We start from the raw sequence: 25,449 nt of genomic DNA on the forward strand, positions 1-25,449 counted from the left end.
CAAAAAATAATTATTCCAAATCTTTTTTTTTTTTTTTTAACCTAACAATAATCAGTGTCCCCCGTGTTTCCAAAAGACTTAAGGTTGATATCTATAACATTAATATAACAGTAGTAGCATAAGACCTTTACATTCAAGAACAGAGATAGAAGCTTAGAAAATACTACATTTATTAGAACTGGTCGCTAAAGACCCTTCAAAAAATGTTATGTGCTATCCTTATGTTGGCACCACCGCTGAGCTTTTGTACTCCAGTGCTGTTCCACTTACATCAGGTTCTTTGCCTGCTTCACAACTTTGCCTGCCGTACATTAGCCCCATCTTGTGGTTTATTTAGCAGTAGTATGACAGAGAATCTCAACCAAAAGAAAACAAAACAAAAGCAGCACACGCAGGATACAAACTATACCTGACATATTTTGAATAAGGAGCTTGGTTGAAGGGATTATAAAATTGCCCATCAGACCACAGGAGGACAGAAACTCAGGTGGTCTGTAAGAGCAGCGTTGTCTTTAGGATGCTCAGCCTCTGAGGATTTAAACATTCCAGCTTTTCTTTGTCTTTTTATCGTATAGCAACAGAACAAAAAGTAAACCTAGGCCAGGACAGACTTGCATGCTCTGGTAACAACAAACTCAGACTCAGCTTATTCAGTGAGTCCAGGCAAAGAGTGTTCTGAGCAAACACAGCCCACAGAATTCCGCAGCCAACAAAGCTGGATTCAACCCCAGAAGCAAGAGTGGAAGTAAATTGCCTGGATCATGTCCAAAAAAGCGCAGTAACTACTTTCAAAACAGGAAGGAGCTCTATGAATGGTGTGGGTGTGACACAACAATGTGATAACCAGTTCTAAGCTGAAGCAGAACTTACTTCCAGGCCCATCTTTGATCCTGGGTCCCTCTGACCCTGTGTCTGCAAGGATATTGGCATTAGCACTGTTCTCCATATCCATCGTGTCCAAGGCAGGCTCACTTTCTTCCTCAAGGTCAGGGTGGCTGAAGATCCATTCCAGTGCACGCTCCAGGTTACTGTTCTGTAAGCCAAATAATCAAAAGAGCAGCCTTTAACACCTTCCCTACCATCATGCAGCCACTCAGCTGTCTTTGAACAGAGTAAGGATCATGTTAACAGCACTTGGAAGGTACACAGTCTACCTCCAAGTAAAATAGTATTCAACAAGCACTCTGCAGAAGCTTGGCAGATGGAAGAGAAATAATCCCACAACTAAGACCCATGACCCCAGGTTCTTCTCTTGCTGACACATAGCCTTTATGCATCCAGGTTATTTTTCAACTGATAGTAAAAGCAGGTGAGTTTTCCTCACTGTCTTCCACTTCATTGAGTGAAACACACAAATCACCTTCCCCACTCTAGAGAAGTCAAGGAATCCCACACTTTGCCAGAATAGTTCTGGTGCATCATCCAATAACTGGATTTTTACACACATTTCAAAGGCATCTGAGCACACACATGTACGAAGTACAGAACATGAAATAAAATCCAAGTGCTACCAATAATCCATGGAACTCACTGTTGCCTTCAGCGCTTGAATTGCTAGATTCCTTTGGAATCCCATGGAAATTATAATTGCAACCATCTCTTCAGGAGGCTGGTTATCTAACCCTACAGCTCCCAATGCTGCTGCCCCACTGGAAGCAACTTCTCCAAAGGCAGGTATGGCCAGAGGCTCAGCAAAGTCTGGAAAAAAGAAATATTCATCAGTTCATTCTTTTGCCTCACTGAAGTGGAAAGTCAACAAGAAACACAAAGAAACAACAAGCAGGACCTCAAAATCAGTCCTGAAATCAATGTAAGTTCATTTCGCTGGCATCATTTAGATGGGACTTAGATGTGTGGAAAGCCTTACAAAAACCAAAATGAATGTGCACATTACAAAATATCTAGCAGACTGCAATAACTTGGCACAAGGCAGAAGTCAAACAACTGCAGGAAAGTAGCACAGATTGGTATGGAAGCAATGATGTCACCAGGATAATAGACAACCCAGAGCACAGATGTAAAATGAACTGATTCCATTCCTGAAAATGTCAGCTAAGCCCAAGTGAAACTCATTCCCCATTTACACAAGCAGCACAAAAGCCCATGGTGAAGCGTGGAGTTTCCTGGCAAGGGAGTACTCAGATATACCCAGTGCTGGATCTGTAGCCCAAACTTTGCATGGATGAAACACGGGACGTGGAGAACATCTAGCAGCCCTGTCCATCACTAGATAGCCCAGGTTCTAAGTACAGCATGAATGCTCTAGCCTGAGCTAGAGAAGGCTGATATGGAAGAAAAGCACCCAGACCACAGGATTCTTTGTACTTACACTTGATCACAAGTCAGCTTCCCCCTTAGCAGCACGGACCTAGCCAAAGGGTGGAAACACAGGGCTGGCCCACACCATTGGTGAGGACAGGAGGGTGTACTTCTGGTGTAGCTTAGTTTGTTGACTTCTTCTAGGCAGAGGATACCACATAATGGTCAAGATCTGCACATCCCAGGAGCAGCTTAGGAAAATTCACTCACACCTCCAGGTTTCCCAGGTGGGGAAGGGGGCCGTTGTTTCTCTGTCACACATTATAAAATTTCTACTGACTGCCAAAATACACAGTGAGGAATTGAGTTTAACTTACACCTTCCAGTCACTGACCTGGTTCTTCCATGTGTGCAATGATCCAGTTGAAAGCAACTTCAGCACCCAGGTTGCCTGTATAGTACACAGCTTTCCGACACGCTTCCAAAGGAAAGCCCATCTCTGCCAGCTGCATGACTGAAGACTCATCAATATCTAGGGCTACAAGAAAGGACCTTCTAAAATATAAAAGTCTAATTTCATCCACTGTATAATATGTCCTATTGTTATTCATAGTGCCACATTAATTACAGTACCTATCCCTTGGATTTGGTTTAGTACTTCAATAAACCCACAGCCATAAGCCTTGTACAGAGCATTACAGGAGTTGCTATGGACTTAATAATCTTTTTTTCACAGTAAACTACACAGATCATTAAACCTTGATGAACAACTACAGGACTTTATTTATTAAGAAAGCTCACCACTGGATTTCAAGGGGTGAGGAAGTCAGATGGTGAACTTAGCTAGAAATGGCAGCCAAAAGCAAGCACCACTCAAAGGCAGGATCTTGCAGGTTAGAGAAACAACAGCTGCCAGATCTATCAGTGTCCACTTGAACTGCACCTCTGAATGACAGATTTAAATTAAATCAGTGTCCAGAGGGAGCCAGGATCAAGCAGCTGTGACCCCCAGAATTGCAAGATCCTCCTGAGGAGCAGCTGATGGAGGAGCAGCTCAGATTCTGGCTATAGTGATGCTACTATAGACTCTTTTCTAAGAGAATCCTGCACATGTGGAAGTAAATGCTGAACAAGTACAGAAATCAGCTGTTATTTAGAAGCATGCAGGGCAACATTTCATGCATCTCTATAATGAGAAGCCATCAGCTAAGCAATAGCATGACAATGTTTTTAAGCAGCTGAAATACCAGCCTGAGAAAAATGAGATACGTACACTCCATGAAATGGTTCGTCATACGATCTGAAAATTAAGAACAAGAAAAAAAAAAACAGGGAAAAGGACTTATATGAGGGTTAAGTAGATCCATATGTGAAAAACAACTCCATATTTTTAAAGTCATAGAAACATTTGACCTCACAGAGACAGGGCACATTCATCCTTACATCACCGATGTTTTTGTCATGAATTAGAGCAGTAATTTCCCTGACTTAGTTCAGAGCAAAGTGTCACTGGTACTAAAAACCGGTAGGAAATAAAGCTGATGGTTGACCTAAGCAAGAATCTGTTTTGTAACAAATAAAGTACCATCAGCCATGCATTTACACTAAAACTAGGTCAGTCCATTCAACAAGAGGGTAAGAAGGAATAGGCCTTTGTGAGAAACCTCTACAGATAAGGGATGAAATTAAAACTTTTAGAGAACTGAATTTTGCCATATCCTTGCTCTGCACACAATTTCAGGTACTGATGTCCTTTCACCCACATACAGTTTGATATTATGCCACTTCTATTAAAAATATCCAAGCAAATGGGGCCATCATGTCATGAGAGTAGTTGCATTATTGGCTTCATATTAAATACTGAGGCACCCAAACTTCAGTCACTTGGAGGAAATTGCAACAACCTGGGTCTAGGGTCATACTATAAGGGCATCATTTTACTTGCCATAAACCATTTTGTTTTCCAGAGAAACCCAGGGAAGGAGGATATTCTAATATTCTTGTTTCTGAACTTTAGCATAAAAGAAACAGTATTTAAGGGAAAAAACCCCACCAGTATAGCATGTTATTCACTCTCTTCCTTCTGCTCTAGAAATATTTTAGTTAGCTGTTTGACATCATGTCCTCGAGACAGAGCCCTTTTTAATGGGCTGTACAGCCACATATATCCAGAGAAGAGGACTGTGCATGCATGGGCACCTGCTAAGGGTCTAAAAATTCTTGTATTTTAAAAATTAATAAAATTTTTAATCTTAATCTATGCCTGGAAAGCTTTTATCTTAAACTGTGGCCCCTTGTGCATTAAGTATTGTCCTGTGAATTAATCAGTTGTGCAGACACGGTGTGCTCATTGTGCCACGTTGAACCAAAGTGTTCGGAATTCTGTAAGTAAAGTCTGTGACTCAGGAGAAGAGCATCTGCTCAGAACTGCAACACTAAAATCTTACATCAGTAATTGCAGTAAAAGACAGATTTTAAAATTCCTTCTGACCAGGATATACTGGACCAAATACTGCGCACAACGGAGTACACATGAACCAAGAAATTGATTTAGGTACAGGGCCTCCCAAACTACTTTATCACCAGGTTTTAGACAAAATTTACTACAAAACAACAGCAGTTTATGTAAATAAACCTCTTATGCAAATATAAAGATCAAATAGATTAATGCTCCATGCCACTTATGACACCTGCCATGAGATCCAGGGCAGGACTCTGAAACCAAGTCCTTTGCACCAGACCCTGGGAAGTGCACAGTGACTTTACTGCAAAGGATTCATTATTTGGAGAGAGTCCAGAACAGCAGCATCAGTTATCAAACCTTCTAGTGGAAGGTGTCCCTGCCCATGGCATGGGTGTTGGAACGAAATGATCTTTAAGGTCCTTTCCAACCCCAACCAGCCTGTGATTCTGTGATAAATCCTGAAAACATCAAAGCAGAAAAGCTGGAAGAACTGGGGCTGTCTAACAGGGAGACAAAAAAGGCTGTGAGTTGTTTTAACAGTCTTCAGTGACAGAAGCACAGAGCTGCTTTTTTGTTCACAGTCCCAAAATGTGAAGATTGAAGAGAATCCCTGTGTGCTAGAAGGAGAGGGGAGTACATGAGACAGGAAGACAGTAAATACCTTTTGGGTCATCGGGAATGACAATGGGAGGAGCAATGTCTGGAAGTTCCTCTTCTCCTGGCTGGAGCCCCCTGGCCCGAAGGTGGCTGATATCCAGGAAATCTGGCATGTCTATAGAAACATCTGCAAAAGCAGAGAAACAGGCTAAGCTTATGCACCCAGCAAAATGATCCTGTGGTTCAACCTACCCCTTGAGAGAGGGGTACAAGCACAGACAGGATTCTCCAGCTGAAAACAGTTATTTGAGACATCTGGAACACTAAAACAATTTAACTAGGAGGTTGGATTACATGAAACTGTGTTTTAACTCCACAGACCTGATGGATTGGTTTAATTTGTCATAAAAGGAAAGCAGATTCAATTGGGATCTTCACAGTACAAACTGTAAGAATTAAGTCAGGTCCCCATTATAGACCAAAGCATGTATACCTTATCAATTATCTTGGATAGAATGAAGAAAAGGTAAATATAAAAAGCACATACCAAGCTTTTTGGGTATCCAATCAAGGCCAAAGGTGAATTTCTTTATCTGCACCACTAAGTACTCAGGAAATGAAGCAAAACGGGAGGTCCTGGCAAGGACAAGAAATACAATTCTTTGAAACAAGGCAACAAAATCACATGGAGCACAGATTTCAGAACCTCATGCACACTGAGATGAACTACTGCTACTTGATAGACAGGATGAAATTCTAAAATGTAGGCAAACAATTAAGCTACAGGCATTTGAAGTTCAAGCTCTTAACAACGAGACTGCATCACCTCTTGGAGGCTGACAGTTGAGAACAATTGATTTCCTGCTCAAGTCATCATTACAACTCTTGTCAGGCTTGATCTTCACATCACATTTATGACACCCAATAATAATACAACACCAAAACCCACTATGCTCTTGTCTGTTCCTCTCTGCATCATGTCCAGGTAGCAAGACAAGCACAGAGCACAGATTTTAACAGGCAGCCAGACACACACTTACTTAACTCCTGCAGATTTTGCTTGAAGGGCACTGCTCCAGAAATCCTCTACATTGCTGGGTTCAGAAAAGGCCTGCAGACATGCACTGAATGGGATCTTGGCACGGACAAGTTCTGGTGGAGGTCTCCTTGCAGCTTCTGCTTCTCGCCTCTTCAATTCATAGGCAATTAATTCATCTGAGAAATATGCACAACACTAATGGATATTGTCATGGTTGCGCATTCCAGGCTTATTATTGCAAGTTTTACAAATGCAAAAAACTACTTAGCAATAAAATTTTTACATGGCTTTAACTAGGCATCAAATCTCTTTGTCTGCACTGGGTTCAGGAGCTACACTTACAGACACATCTCTGTTTTGAAGGGGTTTGTTCATGGTGAAAACACAGAACTGGAAATGCCAGGCAACCACCAACGAAAACCTTGCCATGACAGTCAGAATCCTGCGTGAATAGTAACACCAACTACCCACTTTATCAGCTCAATCTGACTTGGAAAGTTATTGCTGTCTATCTCTGTCATCTGGCTATCTGGACAGGACAGGATTATGTATGATCTAGAAAAAGTCCTGACACCAGCAAGCTGAGCAGTGTCATATGGCAAATTTATAAACTAATCTATCTTCTGAGTCATTACCTGGAAATAACATGCTGTTTTATAAGCAACAGAATCATTACTGAAACCGATGAACAAAGATTGCAGAGTTATCCTAAACTTATTGTCCAGTTCAAGGAGCTGTGGGCCAGGTGAAAAGCAACAGGTAGACTTCTCAGCTTTGTGCTACTTCAAAAGATCTCATCAAACAATCAAAATACTTCCCTCTGGCTAAAAAGTATTTTCCATATTGAGTCTATGTATGAAACCAGAGGCACATCCCCCTTCTAGTGTTCCTGTGATGTCCCCTTCACTTCTACCTCAAGCACACATTTATTGTTAGTCTGCAAGACTCTTCACCACTGATTGCAGGGGCAACCATGACTTGTCAGTGCCTCTCTCCTGCTTCTAAATTTTCAAGCCTCCTCAGCCATTATCTCCTTTAAAAACAAGTGTCCTTTTCCAGAGAGCTCGTAGGCAGCAAAAAGCCACTGCTGTTTATTAAATCAATATCCAATGCTTCATCCTCTTTCCCTAAAGGATATCCAAATTGTGTATTTTGACTTTATAGATGACAAATCTGTCTTATACCCCTATTGTCTATTATCATACTAAATCTTATCATCTGCTGCTAACAAACACAAAGCCAGTTCGGGGTGTTTTTGTTGATTTGGAGTTTTGGGGGGTGGTATTTATTAGCTAGTATATTCAGTTCCTTTTTTTATAATGAAGTTAAGTTTATAAACCATTCCACTGTCTAGGACACAGGAGATTCATTCCTAATGGGGATCTCTGGGCATACACATGACCCCCCTACCCCCTGCAACACACACATGAACAAGGGCGAACACGTTGTGCTACAGGTGATGTGGCACATCCCTGGGTCAAACACATCAGTTTCTTTCTTTACCTTTGTTTGTTGCTGCCTCCATGGCAACAGGTAACTGCATGATGTAGTCCACCCTCTCAGTGTAGCGGACCTTTCTGGACTGGCAGCACTGCGTGCGCTCCTCCACCACGAACCGGAACACATCACTCGGGTTTTCTGAACCCACAGGGTTCCTCTGGAAGGAATATTTGACCCAATCACTTATGTGATGATCATTAAAAGGACCAGACAACCCAAAGGCTGCTGGTTCTTTTATGGTAAGCACGAAGACACCCATCTAGCACCCGGATCTGGCAGCTCAGCTTGCACTGGATTGCAAAAATCTCACACCCAGAGAGAATAAACTGAAGTCCACAATGTCTGCACCCACAGCAGTATCTCTCTACACAGGAACTTGCAGAGCATGTACCTAATGAACCTGACTGAGCCAAGGTGAACAGAAGAAGGCAGGGAGGTGGCAGGTTACAATAAAGATAGAAAGCTCAGGTAAATAACACGGAGCATCCTTTCTGCAAACAGAATTGCTCCCACCACTCTGAATCCACACTGAAACAGAACAAGCAACTTGTAGTTCATTATCCAGATGGGAACGTCAAACAAATAATATACCTCCTCCTTGTTGTTCATGTTAATGCCTGTTATCAGGCAAGAAGCAGAGAAGTGTCTTCTAACCACCCTATAATCAGTACATGCATTTTGGGACGTGGAGCATTATGCATGCAAATGTGAGTAACTTCATCTAGAGACTGTAACACATGAATAAACACCCTTGATTCTCAGGGAAAATGGGAAAATGAGGGAGGAAGGGTAGACAAGAAATGCTTTACATCAAAACTCCATGTATTTGTGAATTCCTTTTCAGAAAGACAGCATTAAAATTCACAGTATGGTTCTTATACACACAGCACTGAGCTGGAGCTCAGTGGAACTTAAGGTTTTATACTGAAATATTCATCTGACAAACAGTTACTTTGTTTTCAGCAGGGGAGTCCTTCCTCCCATGATTCGATGATGTACAGCTGGGGTTTTTAAAAGAGCTGGACAGGATAATTAATTTGCTCCCAATGATTATATGAACTTGGAATAATAATAATAATACTAATAATAATAATACCCAATTCATTAATATTCCATGACATACTTCAATATGGTAAGAAAACAAATAGCATGTAACCATAACACAAACAGCAATTTAAAAGGTCACATATGTTTATAAATCTTATATCCTGTACAGTGATGCTTGACCTCTTTATATCTTTTACAGTTGCTATCAGCAGCATTGACCCTGTGCATGGTCATGCAAGAGTCTGAAGTAAAGAAAAGGAAGAATCAAAGAAACAAATGTTTCTAAACCAAAATTAATTTCCATTAGTGCCATTTTCTACATATCCAAGGTCTAATACACTATAATTAAAAAATTAGACCCTCATATAACAGATTTGCCCTCATTTTCTAATATATCCAAGGAAAAGAAACAGTAATTGGGATTTTCTCACCTCTACTAGATTTATAAGATGTAGGAAAAATTCCTGTGCATCTTGTTGTCGATTAGAGGAAAATTCTGGGTGGCCTTTACTTATAAAAGCCTTAAACATTCTGGGAGATATTCCATTGCGTTGAGGCTAAATAAAACAAAGGGAAAAATTTTAAAGAAATATTTTTATTCAACCCTGGACCAAATATCCCAAAGCCACTCCACTAGATCTACCTATGGCCCATTTCTGCCACTAGAGAAATGATACTTTCCGTTTCATCTTGTTTTCCATTTTAATAAAAATGGGAAGGACCCTGAAACATCATTTGGGGGGTTTAGAGCCTTTCAGTAGGAAACTACCCTAAATCAGAAAATCTCAGAGAGTCCTAGTTTTTTGACTTTCTCATCCTCTATGCTAGTTTAAGAAGACTCCCCAACCATTCCAGTTCCTCAAGACAACACTAGCTATTTTGCCATTTAAATAACACTTTTGATGGGGTCAGAATCTTTTACTCAGATTTGCTCTCATCCTCCATGAAACCAAGTAATTTTCAAGCCCATCCAAGCAAGAGTATAACTCTCAGAGGCTGTTAAAAACTCAGTCAATCTCATTCATTACTAGAGTTGCACTATCACACCAATATAAAAATAGAAAAAGCAGCATGAAATGGAAGGCACAAAAACCGCACACTAACAGAGCAAAATTTTATTCTTTGTTTTAACAGGGCAGAATATTCTTAGAACCAATGAAACCAGTGGGAGATTCTCAATTTTAATCCTTTTTTAATTTCTGGCAGTACACCAGCCACCACATTAGCCCAAGATGCTCCTTAAAGGCTCTTGTCAAGAGACAGAGTCTCAGCATTGCTTGGACAAAGAGATGTTCTAGGGATTTCTGAATTTTGGGTTATGTTTGCTTCAGTGTCCTCAACTGCCTTCCATCAAAACTAGGACTGGGGAGAGAAATGCATAAACCAGCTCACACTACTACACACCAGGCTTCTTCCTGTGCCAGAAGCAGGAATGTGGCAACTCCTCCTGCTGTATAATGCAGTGAGTTTGGAATCAAGCCTCATTTACACCTATACACTTTGAACAGGAAGAAGAGAAACATGCTATGTGTGGCAGTCTATAAAGCAGGATGGAATCTTGCAGTCTAAACCCTTTCCACCTCAAGGACACAAGAAACCACCCCAAAGCTAAAGCTCTAAGCAGAAAATCAAGTAGTAGCTGATGACCCTTTAGGCTTTCAGCCTCTTTTTAATGTTAAAGTGGGGCCAAGAAAAATGCTGCCATTTCCAGGCTAAACCCCTGTGGTGAAAAATTTCAACTCCACGAATATTTATAGAATACCTGACATACTTTCCCCATCAACAGTTGCAAAACAGTTTAGCTAAATATAGATTGTGCTGGACCACTGCAGATCTCATATGAATGCCTCTACAAGCAACAACTCCCCAAAACTTTGGATGAGTTCCAAAGGCTCAGAAAGCTAGAGAACTTCTTTGCATGTAGGAGGGAGGGAAAAAAAGGAAAGGAAAAAAATAAAATGAATAATTGATTTTACAGACACAAAGCAGAAGCACTTGAAAACACTGGAGGTCTAAAATTCTATCCGGTTATATTTATTAAAGAAATCATCACAACTCTCTGAAAGACAAAATAATATCTCAATGTATATCAGCATTGTTGATGGGGCAGGAAGGCACCAAATAAAAAAAAAAAAAAGCATCCTCAAGCTGAAAAACACATGGATTCACATTCCCAGAGTGAAGGAATGGAGAAAATATCTATACCTGATTTTTTAAAAATTAATCTTCAATACAACAAGGAACAAAAGCTGTAAAAGCTGTTTCAAATCCTAATATCTGCTATGAATTGCTTGATAAGGAAGTCATTTGAGGCATGTAACTTCAACTTTATTAAACTGCACTTAGGAACAACACAAGCAGTGTTAAATGCCAGTAGATGCCTACTATAACCTAACAGAGTTTTATACCATCTGTCATTACAAAGTTCTCAATATCTCATTGCCAGTAGTGGGTGCAGGGCTAAACACGGAGGTGTAGCTTTATTTGAAGGATTTGGGTCCCTGAACTTCCAGCACATTATTCTTCATTCACATCTTGTGTGTGTGAGGCAAAGCACGTCAGTCAGTACACACATAATTCAATGTATGGTGAAATCTGTTCCAATATTCCTCAGTCCCAGGGGTGGGTTGATAAGCTTTGACAAGCAGGATTCATTATTTGTTGTTCCAAAACAATGAATAGCTACTGTACAAACCAAGGAGACACAGGACTTCCAGATCATGTAAACTACTCTGTATCAGATGTTCCACCTGTCCAAAATCTCACTGGCATTCTGATTTCAGGAGAAATTCCTATATTAATTAATTGATAGACGAAGGTAGAGGAAAACATCTATTTCCATGGAAACTATCACCATGGCTCTGTGGCAGAAACATGCATCACTTCTGTGACTCTGCATGGCCCCTCCATCTACATAAAAACCTCCAGCACCACTTAATCTCGCATTACCTAGACAACTTCTACAGAAATTTGGTGGAATATTATCAGACCCTTCCTGGAAAGAGTCCTTTAGCTCTTTATACTTCTTTCTGAAATTTACAGAGGGTTTAGAAGCTTGCTTCCAAATACTCAGGACTCTCTGGATTTTTTTTGTTCCTCAGAGAAGATAAATGTTGGTTGCCAGTTCCATGAACATTTGCACTCATCACTGGAGCAGCAGAATACTTTATTAGCAGAACCAATGCTTGCTTTAATGTGCTGCACAAATAGAGCCTGACTAATATATCCCTGACTGGTATCCTGCACATTCCACCTTGCTAAGCATCCCGTCCATGCTGGACCCACACGTGTTCTTCAATGCCCAGCACCTGTTCCCTTTTCTCAGGATATCACTTTTACCTCGTTACCAAGCTGTACAAACTCAGGCAAATACCTTGTGTTCTTCTTTCATCACCTGCTCAATAAGCTCAGATTTCATGGGTGGCTTAGAGTATTGGCCTGAAAGGAGGCCGTGTCCCAACTTAGCCCTGTAAGGAAGAAGGTGGGGTGGAAACAAATATGTGAGAAAAACAGAAAAGAGAGAAGACTTTTATTTCAAGCAAAAAAGAAGCTTGCTGCTTTTGAAATGAAACATCATTACCTGCAACTAAGTGGGGAAATCTTTCCATTCTACCTTGTGTCATGTCTCACTTTCAAGCCCACGAAAAGGTGTTCTTTTGCCCTGCCATAAGATTCTATTTAAGTTGACCAAGTAAATAACTGAGGAAACTTACATCTGAGTGTTGAAATCTTGTGTTGGATCAAGAGGAGAGTAGTCAAATATTCGTGGGAGATTTCCCACATACCTGGGCAGCAAGAACAAACCACAAACGTTCAAATACTGCAGCTTAATGATTCAATCTATCCTTGGTGAGTGCTTCTCACCTAATTTCAATAGTAAAGAAATTAGGAAACAGACATTGAGGTTTTACTTAGAAGCTTCTAGATATAAAGGATATGGCAGTCTTGTTCATCTGGAATTTAAATTCTATTCCTTGATCTTGAAAGAGCTGCACCACGGTGTTGCTCAAAAACACAGAGCTGAGTTGAGAACCAAGGTACTTTCTACTCCTAACCAACATAAGCAAATAAATTCAAAATAGTACCATTCTGACACCAGAACATACACCATTCTACCCAATCTGTTGGAAAGTGAAGCATTGAGCAGCACACTCTCTGAGCACAAATAAAAGCAGGCTAGGTAGATGTGGCCATACTGAAAGAATACACCTGATTTCTGCCTGGTCCCTCTTCCAAAGATCTCCACTACTTTGTTGATTCTAAGTACTCCAGGTAAATCCAAGGCCCATGTTAGGGAAAATTACCTTCCTTGATAAAACTTATTTTGATATTTATCAGCATTGGAGGTAGAAGAGCTGGAACCTAATGAATTTACAGACTGTACTCCATATGGCCAACAAAGTAAGCAAACACAAGTTTTCTCCCTCTTCTTCTCCAGAAGGCAATTCTAACATGAAAATCTGGCAGGTTTTCCAAAATCTAAAAGCTTTACTTCCAGCACATGCACTACTGGTGCTGTGGAATGAAAGGGCACTCTGAATTTTACTTCAAACCACAGACAACTGTCCTTTATAAAAAGGCTTCTCTCTTTGGAGTGATGTGTTCAGTTTTGGCCGCCAGGAGTATTTCATATTCTTCTACTGTGCTTTTGTCCTCTTAATTATTAAGGGGAAGAACAGGCTTACACTACCCTTTTCATGATTTTAAAAATTTTAATTAAAATATGCCTCTGGTAGTTTCCCTCCTTAGCCAGACCTGCATGCAACAGGTGCATTGTTTTCCACTGGAATGAATCAATATTAACATGTTTGTGCCAGTTTTTTGCACAAATCCCACTGGAGCAACAGAATGTCTCCTGCAGTGGTACAAAGGCATGGACCCAGGACAAAACCCCTAATGTGATACTGATGATACCAAGACAAACAGGGATGTGTGCATATGCATAGAAACAGCAGAGACAGAGACATCAAATTTACAAGGTGGCACATGATTTCCCACCACTTAAGCTAAGTCAGTAAGTTCTGGTTTCAAAGGCAGATTGGCAGATTTTTCCAACCTTTTCCAGATCAACAAAATCACCAAATCCTCTAAGCAGCCACTGAACTGACTGAAAGAGGTCTACTTGCAGGGGAGACAAAAATTAAAGCACCATTTTTCTTAGAAAAACAACAAACTGAGCAATGCAGCAGCAAGTGACAAGATCTGGTGTGAAGCTACTTACGCTCGCTGGAACTCTGGGATGCTGAAAATGGCTTGCATGACAGCATTGAGGTAGCAGCTATTTCCCAGGTTCTTTATGCCAGTGTATCCTGGGCCATACATGGGCTTGAGTTTCACGCCAGCTTCCTGAATCACTTCCCATTCTGAGACTCTTGGCTTTATATCATTATCTCTCAGCCCGTTCTCTGTCTGAAAGCAACAAGATTTTCTTTTTAATCTGTGTAGCTTCTGCAGCAATTATGTTGCTGCCATCATCACCAACAACTTTGTGATCTGTCCTCCATAAAAAGGAAAGGCCAAATTAATGGGCAAAGGGAGGTAAATGCTGCGTGTAAGGGAGAATATGAGGGACAGAAAGCTGGCAGCTTGTTCCTCCAGTACATCTCTCAGCTCTTTACCACAGACCACTGGCTCTTCGAGTGTTCCCAGTTGGGACCTCAAATCTCAGCTGGGAGTTTCACTTCTCTTAGGGCTGTGACCTCAAGCCTCAGCATCAAACACAGCTGGGGGTTTTTTTCAGATTTTCTACTCTACTTGTAATGGCTGGGAACAGCTGCTGCTGTAGGAGCTGGTCCTAGCAACAAACCACATGAAAAGCTGCAGATCCAAGAACTTGTTCATCCCTTCTTTCAAATGGGAAAAGCCCAAATTTGTGGCACTGAAGTTTCTCTCCTTTACAGCTCAGCCTTCAGCCTGTAGGTACAGGTCACTGCAGTGTCATTCACTGCTGGCACTACTGTGTCACTTCTCTGAGAAGGGTTCAGACTGGAGGCAAAGCCTTTGCAACAGCTGAGACTAAATTTTTGAGGTTGCTGAGTAAAACAGGTTTTCCAGAAAGATCACTGGATAAAAGAAACTTATTATTCATTATATTGGCAAGGACATTAGTACACCAAAAATATTATTAGTACCACAAAGGTTTTTGAAACTAAAGTGTAACTCTTCTCTCTCATTTCAGTTATCGTTAGTTTTCTCACCCCTTGGACAATGAAATACACTAAGCCAGTATCATGTTTGTTCATTTTTAGCAGTTCAGGTTCTCAGGTAGTGATACTAGGTTATGTACTTGAGTGAAAAAAAAATCAAAAACAAAACAAAACAAAACAAAAAACACAAAACAAAAAAATAAAAACAAACTACAAAACCCCCAACATAACAACTAAACCCCCACCTGCCTCTATAACCATACCCTATTCTGACTTTTTACGTAATTTAAACAGAACTGAAATCAACATCCGCTAAGATCCAAATTATAGGAGGTACTTCTTTGCTAATACAGACACAAACACATGTTCAGGAACAGGACCCTTTTTTCCCCAGTCCCTTTCTACTATATCTCACCCTAGACCACACTGTTTTCTAGACTTGAATGTCTTTTTTTTTCATTTCGTAATGCATTTCTTAACAAAACCTAAGCTGAAATTTACATAAAGAACTTGGAGCCACTTTTTAACTTATCCATTGCTTAGCCTCTTTTTGCTTAAGACTTGTATCTGTTTACATATGCAACAGGCTTTCCTTCCCTCACTGTAATGAAGTATTCTAGATACTCTTCTCTAGTTGAATGAGGTTTTTCATCTTGAAGGCAAATGGTACATAACACAGGAGAAGTGAAAAATGTAAACTAGAGAACACAAAGACCTCTTTGGGAAGGAACCTGTTGGATTTGAGAGTAATGATTCCCTCGGATCTCAGACAATAAAACACAAACTGGCTGGCTGAACTCAATACTATAACATGGAAGGAATCACACAAACAAGCTACAAGTGCCATTCTTCTCCTCTTTCTCTCCCACCCCCAACTGGAAAAGCAAGTAAACAACAAACCAAATAAAAGATGGATTTCCTACCACTTGCATCTGCAGCATATCAATCCCAAAGTGCGCCAAATGCTTTGCTATGTGCGGGTCTAAAACCGGCTCCTCTTCATCAAAGGAATAGACATCTACAAAAGTAGAGAGAAACCAAAGGATCAGATGATATCCCCTTCTCTTTGTTTACCACAGGGCTGCCTACATAAGATGCCTTGTTCATATTTTCCAGGTTTGGTTATGGCCAGCAGAAAAGTGCACAGACAACCACATAGCTCACTACGTGCCTTAAATGCTCTCAACAAAATCACCTCAAGTGCTTTCCTCAAAAGCAATTACAGGCTTTCACAGTGTTAAAACTTAAAAATATTTATTGTGATCATAGTATTGCCCCTCCCACAAAAAAGACATTTGTAGGGAAAACATGGAACAAGGCATGCAAAGTTCTCAGATATACGGCCAGTCCACATTTTGAACACGACAGTGAGAGATTCTGAATTTTTGTAGAGCTGCTAGATACAAACAGACACACCAAAAACATGAGTACATCAGGCCAACTGACTACTAGCCATAGTATTTTAATTTCTAGTACAGTTTAAGAAATCCATTTATGCTCTGTTCCCACAGAGATGCAGGGAGAACAGAGAAATTCTTTATTAGAAAGAAAGAGGTGTTTTTTTGGAATGGATTCCGTTGAATTGGACTTTGAAGATTAATTTAATCTTGCAGGTAAGGAGAAAGAACAATTTTATGAGTGAGGTGTCTTGCTTAATCGTATGGGAGATTTAGATTTCAGTTCTAGCTCTGATAGCCCCTTAAGGCCTTAAGTAAAAGCTCATAAACATTCTGGCAAGGCAAAGTTCACACTGTAGAGGGAAGCAACACATCTAATGATGATATTTTCAATATGAAACCAAGTTTAATAAATTCAACAGAAGGACAAAAGAGTTGAGAGAGAAAACCCCTTTTTTTAGTGTTTACCAAATAAGTCTTATGATGATGCTGAGGTCAGAGCAGGTTTCACCTACTTGAGCAAATAATGATAAAGCTTCAGGCATCAGAAAGAAATAGGAGTGTAAAACAAGCACTAGTAAGACTTGACCAGGCCTTCCATCTTTTCTCTTCTCAAGTCTCTTCCTCTCTATTAAATGACTACTTCACTGCTTTGGTCTCTCCTCATACCAAAATCCAGAATTCCTCTGCCAGTCTGCCTGCATTTCTCTGAGACAAGTTCCCTTCATGCCTGGCAGAGTTTCTCACAGTGACCTTGTTCCACAATGCCAGATCTAGGCTGACAGAGAAAACTTAGCCAGGGGAAAGATGAAACAAACTCAGGAGAAGACATCAGGAACCCAGATAAAGTCTGCTCACAGCACAAATATCAGCTTCTGAAAGGTCCTTACCCTGGCCTCTCTGGCAGCTACAGACTCAGCTCATCCCCTGTGTGAGGTTTTCACAAAGGGCAGTCTCACTGAAGTCTGTTGGTACCCAACCCACACGGAAAGGAGAGACTGAAGCTTAGCCAAGAACTCAAAGCCATAATGCACCTTTTAAAATTGACCAGCCTTATGAAAAACATTAATACTCTCAACCTATTAATACTCTCTAGCCAGCAGACACTCTAATAATGTTGGTCCCAATGACCTTCCTGGCATGTGTGTGGCTGGAGCTGCCCATCTGCTGGAATTCCAGTGTGTGGTAGCAAACGTGCCCAGAAAACATGACTGTTCATCAACACACAAGACATCACAACATTCCCATAGTATTCTGGTGAGGTCACAGCGCAGCCAAAAGTTCAAACACCTAATGGAGTGAGATTACACAGCGACTGAACTTGGGTGACTGCTTTCTATATGGGAGCTTTGATATTGTTTTCTCTCTGCTCTGACAACTGCAGGGAGCAGTCCACTGGGACTACTGACCCAAAGCAGCAGAAATGGAACACATTAATCTTTTGCTTAAGCCCAGCTTGTGTCATATCCTTTAGTACTTTCTGCTGTGTAATGTAAATTCATGGGAGAAAGATATAATTTACTTTTCAAGAGATCAAGGAAAGAAGATGAGAGTCACCAAACGGAGGTCTGCAGTGCTGTCATGCAGACTTTGGCAGACGAGGAATGTAGACAAGTCAGCAAATGTGACACACAAAAGGCTGGTATCATTAGAGTGAGAAAGAGGAAAAAGGGGGGAATATAAGGGGAAAAAACTCCCACCAAGACAAATCTGAGAGAGATAACACAGAATTTTGTTAAACAGGGAATAATCACTATGATTCCTGTTACTGTAAGAAAAGAAAAAACCCAATGCTACCTGTACTTCCTTTTCTTTGACAGCTCAAGATTTACACCTGTTCTGGCTGTGTAGACATCAGTCCTTCCTACTTAACCAGTAACAGGCAATGTCAACACTGTCCCTGTGGAAACAAGTTGCTTGGGATCCCCCCAGAATTATCTGACAACTGCTGACATTAGCACCCACAAAGGAACTCATTCAAGTACCTGCCACACAGGGCTTCCCCCTGCCAATCCCCCATCACATGCCTTAATCTATTTCCAAACAAGCCCCCTCACAGTGACTTGAAATCTAATGGCACTGTCTGGAGAGCCAGCAGGTAGCACAGTCTGCCCAGTGGTGCTCAACCTACTGAGGCAACCAACTTGTCTGACTTTCTGGTGCATCCTGTCCAAGGTACAAGAGCAGAAACTTTGGTTCAATTTCTGCCCTGATCCCAGATGTGACAGAATGTTACAAAACGGGGCTAACTGCCTCAGAAATCTTTCACAATGTGCACAGCACAGACTTCTCAGGGCAAGACAAAGAGCTCTCCTCCGTGTACAGGCAGAGGCATCACCTCTTTCTCTTTCCTACTGGTGTGAAAAAGGAATAATTTATGTCAGGAGAGGCACTAATGCTTATTACTCCTCTACCATCACCTCTTCACCCCTAGCCCAGGGAAGCAGAAAACAGACAGACTTTGTGTCACAATCAACCACGGAGCCTCTTTCCTGAAGCTCATCTGTCACCCAGCCCTGTCGAGGGGTTATGAGTACCACGGAAATACAGCTCATAGACAGAATGATTGCTGAAAAGGAAACAGGGAAGGCTGGGGGAGGGAAGTCTTTTCTATATGGAAACCAAGTAAACATCACCCAGAAGAACAAAGGTCTGTGGAGAACAGCTGGTGCCCCTCATTCAGAGGGAAGGATGACAGCCTGTCCTTTGTTATCCCAAAGGCCACATAAGAGGAAGTAGCTGATCAGTGGAAGGCACAAGGACAGCAGCCATAAGGAAACAAGTATTGCTGCTAAAGATGAGAAATAAAAGAAGTGGGGGAGGAGAAACCTGAAAAAAACCACTAAAGAATACGCTGTTTCTTTTGTAGATGCAGTTGAAACCTACAGCTGGGCAAATCCTAAACACCCTCAGTAACTGAGATTTGGATAGAAATCATCCAAGGTCAGGCTCATGCAAGGAAATAATATTCCATCTGGAAGAGAAAAGAATGAATTTTGTTTAATGTTTCTCTGGCACGGCTGGTTGAATCTGACTACAGTCTACTTCCCCTGGCACTGAAAAAAACTCAGAAAAACTCTCAAATGATTCTTGTTGAAAAAAAGGGGCTGCTCTAAACAGCTATTTTTCATTCCTGTAGTCATGAGGACTAAAACCAAAATATAATCATGCTGTGAGTTCTTCCATTTTTATTTCTCCATACAGCTGGAGCAAAACATCTCTTTGCTTACGACTTTTTCAGCTTCTCACATTTTTATTCCATCTAATCCTCACATGCCATAATCCCCTCTGCAGCAACGCTGCAGAACATCACACTTGGAGAATATGCAAGCAAGGATACAACTACAGCTTTTTTTTTCTCTCTCAAGATCTTGAGGCATTTTACAATTGAGCATCTCATCATCCCCCTGAAGATGAGCGTTCACTAGACTGTTTCAGCAACATTTTGTTCAATAAGAAAAAAGAGCAGTTTCCAGTTATAATTAAAAAACCCCAAACATGCTGTTACAAGCAGACTTTTCTGAATTTATAACCTCTTTACCCTGCTTTTGTTTCTTTGTTATATGAGATTGAACCATTTGCCCTAGCAAATGTAGCAGAACTAAAAAAATACTGTTTCTCCACTGTTGTTTCAAAACAAAACCATTCTTCTATCATAAGTCTACTATTACACAAATTTAAAAAAAAAAATATTTACACAGAATATAAAACAGGAAAAGAAGAGCTTTCTCTGAATGGAGTGTGTGTTGTTCCCCCCAACCCTAATCAAGATTCCCAGACTCACAGGATTTCCTTTCCATACCCCACTTTCAAACATTTGCACCAGAAGCACAAACCCTCCTGGTAGTAGCCTCATGCACAACAGACACCTCACATCAAAACATGCCACGTGGCTGACCTGCTCCATCAGGAGTGATGGTTCCCAACTTCACTGCCAGGGGATAACCCGTCTCCTTGTAGTGCTCCAGGGCATGCCCGTTGCCCCCACTGCCATCGAAGAACCACCTCCCGCACAGCACGGAACCGTCTGTCAGGTTCAGCCACAGATTCTCCCGCAGGTCACACTTTGAGCACTTCCAACCACTGCGAGAGGAAACGGGAAGAAACCACAGAAAGATGTAAGGCAGGAACCAGTCCTGTGCTTCCCATTTTGGCAGGTCAAACCAACCCACTCACCCAGCCCCGAGTCAGGCAAGGGAACTGTGGGCCGAGTTCCTGGCTTTAGTTACCCTGGCCTGGATTAGAGAGCCTACAAGGAACAAACCTCATCACCCTCACCTGGGGGGAATCCTAACACCATTGTCTAACTGTACAAGTGTTTTGGCGTGTTTAGATGCCTGTAGCTCTTCTTCCCAGGAGTCGGGTTCCTGCTTCCTGTAGGGTGATTTTGCACTGAGGAGCGCGTCACAAGCTATCGTCACCTGGAAGACAAATGCGTGTCAATCAAAACCTAACACAGTTCAGTGACTGGACAGAACTTGGCCTTCAGCCTATTGCTAACCACACACAGAACTGGTTATCAGTAAGGCTATTTATACATTCAAATATGCATCTAATCTTTTAGAGTGCTGTTATTATTTTAGCAGGAGAGTAAGCACATGTACTATGTGAGCTTTCCTAGGACAAGCTGGCACCATAAGGGCAGGAATACAGGAGGTAAAGGAAATCCAAGAAACAAGGACAACTTATAAAAGTTGTTAAGAAAGATCTTTATGTCCAAACAAGCACCACACATAAGAAAACAAAGTAAAAACAGAAACAGGAAACAATTCCTATGACCACTTCCACACACTCACTGACCAGTGCTGGTAACTCTTCTATATTGGGTAATGAGATTTCATAGTGATCAGGAAATATGACAAGTTTTGCTTCATCTTCATATTCAAAGTCCTCACTGTTGAGATCACTGTTTGTCTCTAGATCTGGAAAACAAGATGGGGAATGTTAGGAGACTGCCCCGCGACCGAGGTTCCGAAATTGTGGCGGGGGTACCACTATAAGCACTGCTTGCCTGGCATCAGCCTGCATGTTGACACTGTCAGTAGTGTCTTCTGGCTAGAAATGTTTGTGAAATCCTGGTCTGAACTGATATCTGACCATCCTGCATGAGGATGTACTGAGGACCAAAACTTCCACTTAATGTCATCCCAAGTCACAGGCACAGTTGATTTGTCTCCTCTCCAGGCACTGCCCTGTTGCAGACATCACATTCCACAAAGCAGTTAAGAAAATTCTGCTCATCTGGGACAGAAATCAGGGTGTAATACTGCTGTGTCTTTTACCCAGGATCTTGAAATGCTGTTCAGTATGGAGACCAGGGCACACCACACATGCCCAAATTGCAGAGCACAAATAAATAAAGAGCACCCCATATTTTCCAGATCACAGACCTGGCTGAAACGTGCTATGGCTCCCATCCATCTTGAATCTGCGTCCTTTCTTCCCATGAAGATGTCCCTGTCTGGAAGCATTCCTGCATCTTATCCATAGTCTCAAATAGCTACAGCAAGTACAGTTAACACTAACATTATCCCTCTCCACTCCTTAACCACTGTAACTATTAGTTTGAAAAGCATGCATTAACTATTAAAGCTTTCTTTTGAAGACCAAGCCTTCCACAGTGTTTGTATACATTCTACCACTGTAAGAATTATTTTTTTGCTTAAATATGAGCTTTGATCATGCAACATCAGCTGCAATGCTTGTCCAGAAATATGTGGACCCAGAGAAAAGCCAGGAGGGAACTAAGTGGATAGTGTTTGTATCTCTATCTTCATGAAAAAATATAATTATTAATTAACATATATATCACATAGTGACAAGACTTGAGTTAAAATCTTGTTCAGTTCTTTCCAGGACAAATGAAAAAGTTTAGACCAAACATGTACATACTGTGTCAGACATTGAAAAAAATTCAGCTGCAAGAACATGTCAGACAACAACGGGATCTTCTGGATCCTTCTCCTATCTGGAGATGTGGGATCTACTGTATTCTGATGTATGAGACAGTCACTGATAGAATAAAGCTCAACCAAAAATGAGATGCATTAGTGGTAGCCCAAGCTGGCTCTTATTTCCATTCCAAGCACATGCATATCCTTAATGAGTCCCTCAACACTAACCGAGCATTGGCAGCAACCACTGCACCCCTGGGAATGCCTGAAATCCCAACTGTATGTTTGAGAGAGGTGAGAATAACAGAAGCCAGACACAGAAAATTAAGCTCTCCATTTACCCAGAGTGCAGTAACAGACTGAACAACCCCAATGATAAAACAAGTATCAAAAGATATTTTAACTTGACCTCCTGAGAGGAACATCGATTCTTGGCTCACCTGCTGCGCCAGCCAGTCCTGAGGGGTGACAACACCCACTGTCAGTGACTTCCAGCAGCATGACTTCTCTCCCTCTCTCAGCAGCCACCAACAAAAGCCCCTTCTCATCAGCTCAACACAGACACAAAAGCAAGAACTTTTTCTCATACCGAAAGCATGACATTTATACAGAAAATATTAATTCATTAGTAATTCCACAAATCACACGTTTTTCATAATGAGCCCTTCTCCTGCTGAAGCATAACAGAGATGACCAGAAATCTCACTTTACTCCAGGCTTCTTTCCCAGGTTGTATTAGAGCCCTGTGTCTGATAAATGAGCCAATTTCCACAGGTGCAATCTGTGGTTGCTCTTTTGCTCTGAGCAAAGAAATTAGTATCTCCAAGCTCATGATAGACATGGCAACACATCACAGAGAATTTTCACATAATGCCCAGAAATTTGGTGGAGACCAACATGGCAAAACCAGAATTACAGACCACCTCCTAAACAGGACAGTGGATAAAAACTCATTGTGTGTTCAGCCAGGTTTGCAGGCAGCAAATGCCTCTCCCAGGGCTGCGGTCACACACTGCCTCAGCCACCAGAGGGAACCTGGCGCCAGCTCACTGCTGGGATCAGTGCACAAGTGTAAGACCCGCCAGTATCTTCATCTCCTTGAGATACTGACATTGAGTTTACAGCATTTACAATCTGCTGTACAAGGAACAGCAATGGCACTGCTGCCTCTGTTCAAAATTCTGCAGGCAAACACTGCAGCTCATCTCACAACAGCCAGGGAGCAGAGACTTCACTGCTGCTGACCTGACCTGCATTTGAACCAGTGATCCAGGGATGAAAGGCTGAGTATCCTATTAGCAATCATCTGCTGCCACCTAAGGACTTCACATGCTTGGGAGCATCAGCCTTCCGTGTGCAATGGGTAGGGAAGGGAAGTTCCTTTTTACCTTCTCAGCCTTCACGCCATTCACGTCAGCAGAAAGGCAGAAAACAGTGTCCCATCAGCATGGGACTCTGGATGTGTGACACTCCAGTTTGGCAGCATCACATGCCTTATTTTAAAGAAGGAGCCATACAGCTTCATAACAGTCCCAGGAAACGCAATGAGGGTTTCACTGGCTTTTGAAGGGGACCATATCAAGCTGGTACACTTGCACCCACACATCTACTCCCTCTGACTAGGAATTAAAAGGGACTGCCAGCGCTTTCTGGTAATTATCAGTCTGAAGACAGTTTCTCAGGGTCCAGACCCCAGTATATGAGAGTGGAAAGGACTTCTAAGGTCACTGAGGGAAATCCCTTGATACAGCAGATGACCATACAAACAAATCCCTTTGGCTGACTGTCAAGGAGACCCCTAAAGGATGTTAGTTGAAAACCCCCAAATAACTACTCGTATTTTTAAATCTTGGCCTGTGTGTGCTGAGAGCCATAGTGGTTAAGTGCAGTAGAAAGTTCTACCTGCATTATATTTTCTGTGCTTGTGCAAGGGCCTCAGCATGGCTGAGAAAGCATGAAGATAGATATAATAAAAACAGATGACTGTAATTTTGGAAGGCAGTGGAGCCCACACTAAATGAGGGCAGAGGTTGACCCCGAAACCATGGGCATCATGTGCAGTCTGCAGGCAGTTTCAAACTAGTGCAGAATTTGGGAGAGGAACAAGAGTAACTATAGGAAAGAGGAACAGTGTGGAATCTACTTGCAAACAGAGCATATTTGATTAAAAATTACTCTGAAGGCACTGAAAAACATGAAGTTTCAAGAATTATATTTCATCAAAAGCTGTGCCTTGGACAAAGATCTTCTTCCAAGATGCACTGTGATTGCATCTCTGGGCAAAAAAGAGGCTTTACTCAGTTCTAGGACTTAGCCACAAGACAACCAACCAGTCTGGAATCTTTTCAAAGAGTGACAGCTTGATGGTCAATGTCCACATGACATTATTTTGCTTCTAGTGGACTAACAGTCCCAGTCAAACACTGCAGCCACTAAAACAAAGTACCCATAGGTCATAAATGTTGTGTTGGGAGGCCAGGACGACAGGCAAAGTAACAGACATGTTAAAACAGAGGCTTGACTGACGTTGTTATTTTGGGCAAGTGGTCAGTAGAGTAAATTTACTCCACCTCAGAGACATCACTTGGTGACGGTGAGAAAGGCACTGCAGCTGAGCTGACTGAAAACAGCAGCTGGAAGACAGAGTACTGTAATGTAAACCAACCCAGCAGAGGGGAAGAAAAGGAGTGGATGTGCCCAGATCAGATTTAGACAAGTTACCAACTGACTGCACTAATAATAGGGGCATAAGGAGACTCCAGACAGGACCCCCAAACAGGATTTCCTGCCCATATGGATGTGTCTGTGTGTGTGTGTGAAAGGGAATACAAACATGAAAATTGGATGAGGATGTTGACTAGCGAGTCTACAACTAATTTTGGAACCCCAGAAAGACACCTTAGGAATCTGAGCTCGATCCTGTTCTCACTGAAAGCAATGAACAAGTTTGCATGGACTTGGAAGTGGAGGCCTGAGTCTTCAATTCAAATAATTTCTTCCTGAAGCCTCTAAATAATAGTGAATTGCAGCAGCAGCAGCATCTTTGCAAAATATAAGCTATTCAGTTCATTTATTTTCGGGCACATTCAAAACCCTGACTTCATTG

General features: G+C 41.6%; 1 protein-coding gene across 3 annotated transcripts in view; it reads right to left on the reverse strand.

Moving 5' to 3' along the window:
• Nucleotides 1-25,449, reverse strand: part of USP13 (ubiquitin specific peptidase 13) — a 52,290-nt gene that overhangs the window by 7,899 nt on the left and 18,942 nt on the right. The window contains exons 4-19 of one of the 3 annotated variants that reach the window (XM_050308523.1): nucleotides 21,250-21,371; nucleotides 20,728-20,870; nucleotides 20,348-20,532; nucleotides 15,976-16,070; nucleotides 14,128-14,315; nucleotides 12,620-12,691; nucleotides 12,280-12,373; nucleotides 9,338-9,463; nucleotides 7,863-8,016; nucleotides 6,361-6,535; nucleotides 5,868-5,956; nucleotides 5,385-5,507; nucleotides 3,533-3,559; nucleotides 2,654-2,797; nucleotides 1,532-1,698; nucleotides 871-1,033 (exon numbers count right to left, since the gene is read on the reverse strand). In XM_050308523.1, coding sequence (XP_050164480.1) covers nucleotides 871-1,033; nucleotides 1,532-1,698; nucleotides 2,654-2,797; nucleotides 3,533-3,559; nucleotides 5,385-5,507; nucleotides 5,868-5,956; nucleotides 6,361-6,535; nucleotides 7,863-8,016; nucleotides 9,338-9,463; nucleotides 12,280-12,373; nucleotides 12,620-12,691; nucleotides 14,128-14,315; nucleotides 15,976-16,070; nucleotides 20,348-20,532; nucleotides 20,728-20,870; nucleotides 21,250-21,371 — 2,067 coding nt within the window. Of the gene's footprint in view, nucleotides 1-870; nucleotides 1,034-1,531; nucleotides 2,571-2,653; nucleotides 2,798-3,532; nucleotides 3,560-5,384; nucleotides 5,508-5,867; nucleotides 5,957-6,360; nucleotides 6,536-7,862; nucleotides 8,017-9,337; nucleotides 9,464-12,279; nucleotides 12,374-12,619; nucleotides 12,692-14,127; nucleotides 14,316-15,975; nucleotides 16,071-20,347; nucleotides 20,533-20,727; nucleotides 20,871-21,249; nucleotides 21,372-25,449 lie in introns of those variants that run through there. The other 2 variants (XR_007627954.1, XM_050308524.1) reach the window with 2 other exon arrangements.

Source organism: Myiozetetes cayanensis, unplaced genomic scaffold, assembly GCF_022539395.1.
Source record: "Myiozetetes cayanensis isolate MyiCay16 unplaced genomic scaffold, myiCay2020 scf13, whole genome shotgun sequence".
Classification (NCBI taxonomy): domain Eukaryota; kingdom Metazoa; phylum Chordata; class Aves; order Passeriformes; family Tyrannidae; genus Myiozetetes; species Myiozetetes cayanensis.